This window comes from Balaenoptera borealis (genome assembly GCF_965194805.1).
Source record: "Balaenoptera borealis genome assembly, chromosome: 2".
NCBI lineage: Eukaryota > Metazoa > Chordata > Mammalia > Artiodactyla > Balaenopteridae > Balaenoptera > Balaenoptera borealis.
In genome coordinates this window covers 8475239-8488296 of record NC_138867.1, presented here as the reverse complement: position 1 = coordinate 8488296, position 13058 = coordinate 8475239, and the positions used below count along the sequence as shown (strand labels likewise).

General features: G+C 41.9%; 1 protein-coding gene across 7 annotated transcripts in view; it reads left to right on the top strand.

Moving 5' to 3' along the window:
* SEMA5A (semaphorin 5A) overlaps positions 1-13058 on the top strand; it is a 506976-nt gene that overhangs the window by 217806 nt on the left and 276112 nt on the right. For all 7 annotated transcript variants that reach the window (XM_082382606.1, XM_082382605.1, XM_082382601.1 and 4 more), the window contains one exon: positions 2405-2504. In XM_082382606.1, the coding sequence (XP_082238732.1) occupies positions 2405-2504 (100 nt within the window). The remainder of the gene's footprint in view (positions 1-2404; positions 2505-13058) is intronic.

Below are 13058 nucleotides of genomic sequence, written 5' to 3'. Positions count from 1 at the left end.
TTTCTCTGTTCTCTCATTTTGCTTAACTTACTGTGTTTGGGGTCTCCTTTTTGCAGGCTGCAGGTTCGTAGTTCCTGTTGTTTTTGGTGTCTGTCCCCAGTGGCTAAGGTTTGTTCAGTGGGTTGTGTAGGCTTCCTGGTGGAGGGGACTAGTGCCTGTGTTCTGGTGGATGAGGTTGGATCCTGTCTTTCTGGTGGGCAGGTCCACATCTGGTGGTGTGTTTTGGGGTGTCTGTGGCCTTATTATGATTTTAGGCAGCCTCTCTCTAATGGGTGGGGTTGTGTTCCTGCCTTGCTAGTTGTTTGGCATAGGGTGTCCAGCACTGTAGCTTGCTGGTCGTTGAGTGGAGCTGGGTCTTGGCGTTGAGATGGAGATCTCTGGGAGATTTTCTTCTTTTGATATTACATGGAGCTGGGAGGTCTCTTGTGGACCAGTGTGCTGAACTTGGCTCTCCCACCTCAGTGGCACAGCTCTGATGCCTGGCTGGAGCACCAAGAGCCTGTCCTCCACACGGCTCAGAATAAAAGGGAGAAAAAAAAAGAAAGAAAGAAAGAAGAAGATAAAATAAAATAAAGTTATTAAAATAAGAAATAAAAAATAATTATTAAGAAAAATAATTTTTTAAGCAATTAAAAAAAAAAAATGGACAGACCCTAGCTTTTTCTTACTTTTTCATTCCACGCATTTAGTATTGCCTATACATCCAGGTTACTGTACCTTGAGCTGCAGGCACTGCAGTGAGCAATGCAGACATAAGAGCCTTAGTGTTCTCGCCCAAGAGCAGAGAAACTGATCAGGGGCCCCTTAGGAGTGAATATGAACAATACCAGTTACAGCCACAGGGGGCACCATATCTCCCACATGGCACTCTTGCTTCCTCAGGACACATCTGTTCTGTGAATCTCTGGTCAGATCTCTCTTTTCCTGGTCCCTAAGCCCCTCAGTCATCTCTCCTTTCTATGTATGAATACTTCCTGTAACCTTACAAATACCTGTAAAGATCTTGTATCTATAGATACTGTGTTTAAAGAAGATATTTGTGCTCCTTCCCTAACTGAATTAAAAACTCCTGGAACAGATCATTTATTAACATCTTTTTATAGCTCTAGGACCTTTGTACTTATTTTGCAATAAATAAGGATTTTTTAAAAAATTGACTTGCCTGTAAAATGAAGAATTTTATATAAAATACTAAAAACAATCAAGATACCATGAAAATATCAAAAACCAAATACAGATCTTTATATAACTCAACACTGGTTTCCTTTAAGCAGAACAGAACTTTCAGTTCATGTCAGTTTTTTCCCCCAATAACTGATAGTGGAGGAAAGCCATATTTGTTACACAAAGCTATTGCTTGGAAATAATCTACCTCATTTACGTCAGCAAAGGCCTTTCTACAGGACATGTGTTAAGACATGGGCATATTTCCATATTAGATCTTTTTTAGCATCTGTTTTTGTGGAAGAGATTATTTCTGTGCTATACACTTTTTCCCCAAACCAATAACTGTGTTGATTTGCCAGTTGTCATGCACCTGTTTACTCAGTGTGATATCACTCAGAATATTAAACTCAAGGATAAAGACAATCAGATCACATGGTTAGTTGTCAAGGATAATGATAAGGTTCAGCACAAATGGCAGACAACTCACTGAAGATTTTTTCTGGGTCAGAAATGAGCTAATGAAAGTTGCAAAAATGGCTAATATGGCTGAGTTCTATCCCTCTTCAAATACTATCATGTTGTAATAATCAGACTCTAGGCTGGAGGTCATTTAATAGGAGTTAACAGTGCTTATAAAAAACCTGTCTCTAAAGAGTGGCTATTTTCTGATTTCCCTTAGAAAAAAAATGCAAATGAGGCCGAGAATTTACTGTGAATTTCTCACCTAGAAAGGACTGAGTGTGTTTAACTAGTCTAATCTTGGGGCCCAAATAGAAATCTAAAGGACAGGGAAATGGAATATCCACTTTGAAAGAAGGCAAATGGTGCGCCTGTGGCTTTTGTGATTTTTCCACATCTTTGGCTCCTTCCCATCAAGCTGCACAGGAAATGGTCTTGTTTGCATTCAATATTCCTCTAATGAATCGTGTGAATGCTGTGTTATTTTCTGCCCAGTCCAGAGGCAAAGGGAAAATGCACATCTGGCTTGTAAATCACAACCAAGCATTGATGCTTTGCTCCCTTTTTATTGGGTGGCTGTCCTCTATGTTTTATACTTTCTCAGTGTGGGTTATGTGACACCCTGACAGAAACCTCCAGTGGCCCCTAAATGATCACCTGGGGGGACCTTCCAATCCTCTGAAATGTAATGTTTGCTACCTGATGTGCATTGTCTGTGGTCCCCAGAGGAGGGAAAAAAACATTCATTTTTATCTTTTTATTTATTTTTCCTCTTTAGAAATTGGCCCCTGGTTGCAGGAGTTCAGAGCGAAGAATGCTGTGGATTTCTCGCAGTTAACATTTGACCCAGGACAGAAAGAACTTCTTGTAGGAGCAAGGTGAGAGAGCTTACATTTTGCCTCCGCAGGTATTTTCGGACTTCATTTGACATCTCTGCAGTTACACATGAGCTTCTCTGCCATAGTTGACAAGTGCTAAGTAATGTTTCATCTAAGAATGAAATTCCGTACGAGTGTCATGAAGTGTGCTACAACTAATAAGATGACTGCTGCTCTTTATAGCCAGAGTTTATTGGGTGTTTCCCGAGTGCCAGGAGCAGTTCTAACATGAATTCATTCATTTTTTCCACCTATGAAACCTGAGAGATAGGTATTGTCACCATCCCTATTTTAGAGATGAGGAAATTGAGACAGAAGGTGGATAAATATATTACCCCGGGGACACACTTATTATGTTTAATCAAAGATGGACCCAGGTTTCAGACCCAGACAGTTTGACTCCAAAAGCCATGTTCTTATTTGTCAGTATACTCTTCAGCACAATTCTAGACATCAGGAGACCTTGATACCCATTCCAACACCCATCACTACCTTTCTTTGTGACCCCCATTATGATAGTTACCAGTCAATTGAGAATTCAAGGGTGTTGTTATTATTTACTTCTCTTAAGGAGCACGTGCTCCTGTCTCCAGGGCAATGCCTGACCTTCTAGTTTGAAGGTGAGGCCACTGGAACCCAATCAGAACAGATCTTGTGTTGCATCCCTCGTATTTACCATGACTTCCTTAGAAAACATGTGTAATCCCTGCCTTCAAATCACCTATCCTGCCAGTGTGTTTTGAGGATGATGTTTTAAAAACATTTTGTATTCATCTCTTAGGAAAAATGATGTAATAACCCAAAGAGATGATTTGGACTCTTCTGGCCTTCAAGGAAAGCACTTTAGGCAGAGGAGTGCACATTATCTGTTTTGGCCAAATGTACTAGATTATGAAACATACCTTTCATAGCAAGAGAGGTTGTGCAATTTCTACATGAGTGAAGCTAAATCTGGCTTAAGCTCTGGAAAAATTGAACAGTTTCTAGAATCACTGCTTTTGCTCTCAGATCTTAAGAAGACCTCGTTCATCCAACCCAACTCTTGAAGACTCAAGACGTACGGTCATAACTTAAATGAATAGACAGAAGTCGGCTTAGTTCCTGGCACTTAACATGCCACTTGTATCTCTTTTAGTGTTTACTGAGTGAACAGTGAGTGTGGATTGGATGGGCTTACTTGATATTCTTTTACTTACTTCAGCCCGTTGGGACTACCTGGGGGATTTCTAATGCTGACTTCCATCAAATTCCATCACTGGGAGCCTGGGCCGTGCACTGCAGGGCTTTTTAACTGGTCTCCTGGCCTCCAGATTTTCTCCTCCTTCTGCATACCATGGTCAAAGTCATCTTTTAAAAATACACCCCTCAGTAGCTCCTACTGGAGCTCTTATGACTTGTATGCCTTCACTTATGTTATAGAAATACTATTTTCTCCAGGGATCATCTGGGTTAATTTGGATTTATTAGGCTCTTTTGGTGTGGCCTATCAGACCCTCTGGCTTGTCATCCTACATCCTATAGAGACACACTTTTCATTCTCACATAGTCCAGGCACGTGGAATTATTTATGTTGCCCACAACTATAGAATGTTCTCTTTCTTGTCTCTGGGATTTGGTAATCTCTTTTGCTTTCCTAGAATATTAGCTACCCGCCCACCCACATCTCAAGTTATCCACTGGGTGAATTCATACTCATTGTAAAGATCTGACTCAAGGGTCCTCCTTTGGGACCAAGCTGCTATGTTCCCTGCTCTGTACGGTTCTGTTGGCACACCTGCCATCTCTCTTCATTACTGTACTTATTGCATTATTTCTGTTCATGTTTCACTCTCCCCTTTCCCATTCTCAGATAGTGACGTACCAGATGGTAGAGGATGGGGCTGTCTTTTCTTGTTTTCTCTAAAATGTAGCACACTTTCTCCTCCGGGTAGAAGCTCAAAGAGATATCTATTGATTCACCATATTTATTTCCAGGATTTGATTTGTATGTGTGACCCTCTGCATTTGGTAGGACACTTAGGGAAAGGGGGGCTGGAGTTGTAGCAGATTTATTCCAGATGCCTACAGTTGGGCAAGACACAGGAAGTAGCAGCCTCTAAACCCCAAAGCTAATCCTTAGGGAAAATGGACTCTCACCCTTAGCCAAGGGGAAGGGCCCCCTGCTGGGGTAGCAGGTACAAATATGGCCTCAAGTGGTGTAGCTGAGTCCTGCATGTCTCATTCAACTCTAAAGAGCTTTGGAAACAGTTTTCCTGTGAGCTTGACTCAAAAGACCCTCCATTGTTTCTGGAGGTCCTCGGCACTACACAAACAGGGCAGTGTCACATATATGCCTACACTCTGCAGGTGGTAGGCTTTTGGTCAGTGACACCGATTCTCCTAATGGGGATGTGAGAAGCCACTGAGAAAACTAAGATTTGGAAGAGACATCACCGTAGTTCTGTCCTGACTGCAGACAGCACCTGAGAATTGTCCCCAGGCGACACCTATTCCTGAGAGTCTCCATCCCAGTATCCCTGGAGGGCTCCATTCCATTGTTCCTTGAGGGCTCCATCCCAGCCTGCCTGAAGGTTTCCTGCTCAGTGTCCCCGAACGTCTCCATTCTAGCATCCCTGGAGCTCCCCATCCCACCATCCCCGGAGGTCTCCATCCCAGCATCCCTGGAGGTCTCCATCCCAGCATCCCTGGAGGTCTCCATCCCAGCATCCCTGGAGGTCCCCATAACAGCATCCCCGGAGGTCTCCATCCCAGCATCCCTGGAGGTCTCCATCCCAGCATCCCTGGAGGTCTCCATCCCAGCATCCCTGGAGGTCTCCATCCCAGCATCCCTGGAGGTCCCCATAACAGCATCCCCGGAGGTCTCCATCCCAGCATCCCTGGAGGTCTCCATCCCAGCATCCCTGGAGGTCTCCATCCCAGTATCCCTGGAGGTCTCCATCCCAGCATCCCTGCAGGTCTCCATCCCAGCATCCCCGGAGGTCTCCATCCCAGCATCCCCGGAGGTCCCCATAACAGCATCCCCGGAGGTCTCCATCCCAGCATCCCTGGAGGTCTCCATCCCAGCATCCCCGGAGGTCCCCATAACAGCATCCCCGGAGGTCTCCATCCCAGCATCCCTGGAGGTCTCCATCCCAGCATCCCCGGAGGTCTCCATCCCAGCATCCCCGGAGGTCCCCATCCCAGCATCCCTGGAGGTCTCCATCCCAGCATCCCTGGAGGTCTCCATCCCAGCATCCCCGGAGGTCCCCATCCCAGTATCCCTGGAGGTCTCCATCCCAGCATCCCTGGAGGTCTCCATCCCAGCATCCCTGGAGGTCTCCATCCCAGCATCCCCGGAGGTCTCCATTCCACCATCCCCGGAGGTCTCCATCCCAGCATCCCTGGAGGTCTCCATCCCAGCATCCCCGGAGGTCTCTATCCCAGCATCCCCGGAGGTCTCCATCCCAGCATCCCCGGAGGTCTCCATCCCAGCATCCCTGGAGGTCCCCATCCCAGCATCCCCGGAGGTCTCCATCCCAGCATCCCTGCAGGTCTCCATCCCAGCATCCCCGGAGGTCTCCATCCCAGCATCCCCGGAGGTCTCCATCCCAGCATCCCCGGAGGTCCCCATCCCAGCATCCCCGGAGGTCCCCATCCCAGCATCCCCGGAGGTCTCCATCCCAGCATCCCCGGAGGTCTCCATCCCAGCATCCCCGGAGGTCTCCATCCCAGCATCCCTGGAGGTCTCCATCCCAGCATCCCTGGAGGTCTCCATCCCAGCATCCCTGGAGGTCTCCATCCCAGCATCCCCGGAGGTCCCCATCCCAGCATCCCCGGAGGTCTCCATCCCAGCGTTTCTTAAGGTCTCCATCCATCTCATTTCACCACAGTCCCAGAGCAGCCATGGGAGGGATTGGCCTACCCACTGAGTCAACCTAGCTTGCACTATGGCATGGTGACCAGGAACAATAGGATCACCAGACTTAGCACATAAAAGTTCAGGATGTGCAGTTAAACTTGAATTTCAGATAAGCAACCCTAGGAGCATGGGCTGTATTTCTGTTCTAGAACAGGACGTGGTACATTGTGGATACTCAGTAACGAAACGAAAGAAAGGGGTAGATGGACTTGCTTAACTGCATGACCTTGAGCCCATCTCGGAGTCTAATTTTCTTATCTTTAAAGTTGATATAATTATTTCTACCCCTTTCAGCTGTTGTGAGGATTAAGTGAAATAATCCAGGAAGAGAGATTGTCACAATGACAGGCATCCTGTAAGCGTGCAGTGGTGGGGCAGCTGTGTGGGTATCTGTGGGTTTCGGCATGCGTGCGCATATGCATTTCGGGCAGATACCACTGAGTGCAGAGAATAGCAACTTTACCTAAGATACTTGGTGGGATTAGGCTCAGAAGGTTTGAGAGGGAGTGTGAGCCAGTTATAAAACTTTAAAAATAATCCAGCCCTCAGATTCCTGTTTAGGAGGGCTTGACCTAGCAAAAGAAGTTTAGCTAGCAGGTGTATATTGCAGAAATCCGTAATAGTTTAAATATATGAGCAGTGGAAAAATACAGTGATAGTATTTTTGTTTCTTCATAGTTAGCACTAGGCCTTGTAAAGCCATTTATTGGATGGTTTCACTTTATACCAGTGATACTTTATGTTCCTGAAATTGAAATCAGTTAAAAATTCTTTGCAAAAAGAAGTTCTCCTGCTGCAAAACAAAAACAAAGACAAAACATAAACAAAAACAAACAAACAAAACCAACCCAAAAAGCCACTTCTCTTTAGAGGTGATTTGTGGTTATCTAGTACCAGAAGGTAGTTGCATCTGAATTCATGCAATTTCTGGAAGGATCCTTAAATTTACCATTTCCAAGGTGCACATAATCTTTCATATTATTTTAAAAGCATTGATATTCATATTCTGTTTTACCCATGCCTCTTTAAAAACTAATAATGTGTATTTTCAGTGATGAGACTCAGGCACTTTCATTTTAGAGAATGTAGAAAATACTGTAACGCATAAAGAAAAAACACCATTTCAGAAATAATCACAGTTAACCTTTTCAGTAATATCCCCGCAGTATTTGATTTCTGATTGTTTATACTATTGGGATAATATTTTATGGATGATTTGTATACTTCTTTGTTAAAAGAACCTACTAAAAGCAGTTTCTACTTTATATATACATGAAAATTCCAAATGAAAGCCTATGTTGACGTTTAGAGGTTTTTGTATAATTATAAAAGTAATGATAGTAATAATAGTTCACAAAGTTGATAAAAGTTTCAGTTTTGTGGTGTATAGGATTGTAACAGCAGATCTAAGAGAGAGTGATGACATTTTATTCTCCAAATGAATGTCTTTAGTGTTTTGGGTTCAGTGTATGCATGACAAGTGATTCTGTGCCGAATTCAAATGTTATTCCAAATGGCAGATAACTTGATCCATACACAAAGCAGTGTTTGACAATAATCAGGGCATTTACAAATCAGCCATATTTTTGTAAAGTGTAAAGCTATACAATAGTAATGAAAGAAAGAGCTTCTCATCAAAGAGAAAGTGAGTTTCTTTCAGCTTTTCTGTTTGTTTCTTGGTCTTTCTTCATTTTCTTCCTGTAAGTTGACTTCTGGTTATCTTACTCTTCTCTAACAAGCTTCAGTGTAATAGAAACATATCACTGAAGGGCATAGTCTTGCAACCTATGATATTTTAGGAAGGACACTCACCCGTGAGCTCTCGCGCAAGTGCCTGGGAGTCCAGGAGGCCCACCCATCTGCCGATGATTAAGGTGATGGGATTGAAGCTCTTAGACCCAACACTGGGTCAGGTGAAAATCATAACTGATGACAAAGATAAGATTTATGTATGTCTTGGGAAATTTTTAATTTCAACTCTATTAAAATGGGAACATTATGAAGATATCAATTGAAAGGGTAGCGGGGATGCATGAGTCTCCTCCAACAGCTGACCCACGTGAGTACCAGCCCAGAGCCGTGTGTGTGCCTTGTACGGAACTCTTTGACTTGCCATTACAGTCAATAGACTATTTCCGTATATTGGAAGATATTTCTGTACACGTATCTGTGTGACAAATAGTACGGATTTCTAATCAGCATGTTTACTACTAAAAACAAAAAACTAAAACCCAAGTGCTTTCAAGACAAAGCTCGGTCTTTCCTACAGTCACAGCAAATTGGCCTTGACAAATTTTAGTGTATTACTTTAAACCATTGTTTTGCCCATGGTTTGAATCTTCAGAAATAAAGATACAAAGGAAAGATTAACTTGCTTTTTGTTATGCTGGGACTGAATTTTCTTTAAGTGTTCCAAGCATAAGTTCTCATAAGATCACATTAAATGAATGAGCAGGCTTCTATGTAATTAGTGTAAATTCCTACTTTCAAAATGATTTTGCCATTGGTTCTAAACAAGTGGAGCTAAATTTTAGAGTCACATAAGTGTCGCCTTTGAAAACTGACCAATAGAATTCTCTCTTTTTCTGGTGGTTATAATTACTGTTTTTCTTTTAAAGTTTTACCTTGGCATTAATCTGCTGGAAGCAGTCTATAATTCAAAGAAAAACTGGAGATTTTTACGAGATCAGCAATTCTGCTTCCAGTAGCCACAGCTTCTTTCCGTTTTCCAAAGGACACATTTTAGTCGAGTTTATACAATTAAAGGGAACTCCCGCTGAGTGGAGTGAAATCAGCAATTAGGAGTGAATCCAAAAAGCAGTAAACCCCCATCATGCAAAGAAATCCGAGGTAATGATGATGTTGACATTGTATTTACATTAAATATGACTTAGGAAAACAGCTGGTGAGGAAAGGAAGGATGGAGCTGTCATTTCTGCTTTTCATTTTTAGCCCACCCCAAGAGGAATTTTTTTTAAATTGTACTTTCTGGTTTAAATATTTCCTTCTCCCTGTTGGCTCTTGATTCATAGCTGTGTTTTGCTCTTAAGATTCTCTTTGCTTATCTTCCTCCTTCTCCCTCTTCTCCCCTGTCTGCCAATAGGCCCGTTTGATTAATTAACCTAATCTGTGTTAAAAAAGATAATCCATTCTTTGTCTACCTGCTTTGGTACCTTTCTGCCCAGAATTTACCAACAGCAGTGTACCTAAGTATCACCCGGGGCATTCATTCAGAATGAAGCTTTCTCTGCCCCTCCCTCCAGCTCTGTTGATACAGGGGGCTGGAAGGTGGTCCCAGAGTGTGAGCTTTTAACGAACAGGTGGTCTGCAGACATTCCTGTGGGAAAGACGTCCAACCATTGTCTGCCTTTCGCTGTTATAAAAAACAAAATAATCTCTGCATTTTTTTCTCTGCTGGAGGTGGGGAGAAGATAGACCCAGCAGAATTGTGACTTATTAGGTTTTAAATATACATACAGTCTTCCCTTTTCCCATATTCCCTGAATGAGTCAACAAAGGAGCATGATAAAAACTAACCAGCCTCTCTGAGTGTGTGTGTGTGCTACAAGTTTTGAGTGTTGAGAGCTTGTTTCCTAGCCAGTCCCACATGGGGTCCATCAGAATTTATTAGTTCACATAGTTACTCTTCTTTCATCAAATATTTATTGAACCTACTGTGTGCCAGGGAATATCCTAGACACTGGGGAAACGAAGATGCAGCGGTCTCTACCTGATAAAGACTTTAGAGCCTAGCGCAAGGGTTGGCAGGCTAAGGCCCCTAGGTTGGCCTTCTGATTTTGTAAATAAAGTTTTATTGGCACACAGCCACATCTGTTCATTTGCATATTGCCTGTGGCTGCCTTCCTGCTTTCAGTGCAGAGATGAGTGGTTCCAGCAGGACCACAAAGGTGCAGGATTTGCTACTTAGCCCATGAAAAGGTTTCCTCACTCCTGGCCTGGTGGGTATGGGGAATACAAGCAATTAAGTTCTCCAGGGAGGCCTGAATAAAGGGCCCTGGAAACACCAAGAGGAAAGAAAGGTGATGGTCCTTGGGGGTGAAAAGGGTGCACGGAGAAGGTGCTTTTTCAGTTGGGCCTTGGAGAGGAATTAGGGGTCTGGCAGGTGGGGGAGAGTCTTCCTGCCAGAAGGACCATAGAATGGGGAAGCCAGAGATCCTGATGACACTGAAAAGAACTCACCTTGACTGGACCTGTTAGTGACTGAGAGGAGGAGTAATTGTAGATGAGGCTGGAGCATTAGATTTTGGAGCAGCTGGGATTTCATCCTCTAGCCGAGTGGTTCCAATTCCGGCAGTCAGGAGAGTGGCCTGAGAAATCTTTCAAGAATGCTGATGGCCATTCCTCTCCTCAGAACATTTGAATTAGACTTTCTAGAAGTAATGTTGGAATATTTGGTTTAATCAAGCCTCTGGTAATCTCCTGGCCTGGAAAATTTGAGGACCTCTGCTAAAGACAGTAGGAACTCAGGAGATTTCTAAGGTCATACATTTACATGCTCAGATTTGCATTAGGGAGGTGCTTCCACCATACTGTGTGCAGAATGCACTAGAGTTTGGAGGTATGGTTAGCAATCGGGGGCTGTGGATCAGGAGACAGTAGTGAGAACTTAAATTTAGGCAGTGAGAGTGCAAATGGAGATAAGTCAGATTTGAGAAGCATTTCAGAGCTGGGTTTGACAGTGGTTGATGGCCAATCACGATTGGTGGCTGAGGGCAAGGGTCAAAGATAAGATTTGGGAGTGAGATTTGAAAGTGAGGCTTGTTGTAATAAGATCAGCTGGGACTGAGCATTTGAGAAAGGAGCTGTAATTCTTCGATTATTTGAAGATACATGAGAAAAAAATCTCAGATTTTACTAACTCTGAAGATAACCCAGAAAAATAGTGTATATGGAGATAATTTGAAGAGTGACTATTCCTAGGAAAGCATAGGTGAAAGGAATCATAGAATAGCACAGTTGGTATTTTTTCAAATGAAAAATGATCTCTATTAACTGAAAAATGAAAGGAACAAATCAAATACCCAATGGACCAGCAAAAGCAGAAGTCGTGAGTTAAATTTAGAGCAATAAGTCACCATCTGTAATCCTCAAAGCACTTAGAGATTTGCACATAATATTTAGAACATAATAAAATTTAAATTATCAGTGTGATTATTGACAGTATTGATTAATAACTCTTTCCCTAAATACGCTTATGGGAAAAGGTTTTTCTGGTTTCATATCTCTGAAATTTGCTAACAACACTGGTCTTAACTGTTGCATGCCACTACAAATCCACCTTTGTTATTTGATTCTACTTGCAAAATAGTAAGAGGTTATCCATCTACTTCTGTGCCTTTTAATCTTGGTATTTAAACATATAAGAGTGCTATTAAAATGGTTTGATTTTGGTTTTGATGTAGTCTTTGAAACCTATTTATAGTAACCAAGACTTTTCAGGGGTTTGAAATAGACTTTTTGGGCTAGGTAATGAGATAAGCCAATACAATTTTGGGAGAGTGAGTACTAGACACATATGGTAACAACAACAATAATAAAATCAGAATTATTTAAAATGTTTTATAGCCCAAAGTACACATATTTATTTGTTTTGAAGAGGGTTGAAAAAATTCTGACTGAGGAGGTAGCTCATAATATGACATTATAATATTATACATTTGTCGCCATATTTCAAAATATATTAGCAAAGTGAAAAAAATCAGCATTCAAAAACTGTGATCTGAATGTGATCCCACTATTTAAATATAGTGCTATATCTTTAAAATAACTTGGTATATTAAAACTGAATTAAACTCCCAGAAACTTATGGGAAAAGAACATTAAAGAGATATTTTTGGAATGGTTATAATAACAGAAAAAAATAAAGGCTTCTAGAATTTGTTTAGAATCAATTGACATAGTGAAAGTCTTAGGAATAGCAAGTATAGATAGTAGGTTCGTGAAGTACATGACAAGGTTACATGCTGAAATTAAATCTTCATATTCTTAAAATTTTGATGTGATTGAGATATTAAATATTTACATGTAGATAATTAAAATAATTTTTATGAAAACATTTTGTGCTATAAAAGATATAGGTACTACTTTAGCTTCAAAGTCACACATTTATATTTTAATCTTTAGGTCTATCAATGCAACTGAAAATTTGGATGTCATGTAGGAAGTCACAGTGTCAGGCTCTGTGCCAGTGGGATATTGACAAAGTTAGGATAGAATCGTGCAGTGAACGGAAATCACAGAGCGGGTGAAGCTGGCACAGGTACAGGTGAGACTAGCTTCACTATCAGATTTGCCCAAATGGTCACTGTTTACGTGTAGTGGGTATTCTGTCCTCAGATTGTTTCATCATCAACAATGGTCTAAACTTTTATTAAACAACAAACATAAGTTTCTATCACTGTTGTTTAAAACATTTTTTATAGGTTTACTGTCTCTTTTCAATTTACTTGATTTTCTTAGTGCCACGTGCAAGTCTGTCTTTCTTAATTATTCCATCTTCTGGGGCTCAGTTATAAGCAAGCCTCTAACCTACATGTTCAATAAGAACTTGAAATTTTTTCCTTTGATTTTATAGCTATATTCATCAGAGACCAATTGAGTTATTCTAAGAGAATGTCATTTTAAGACACCTGTGT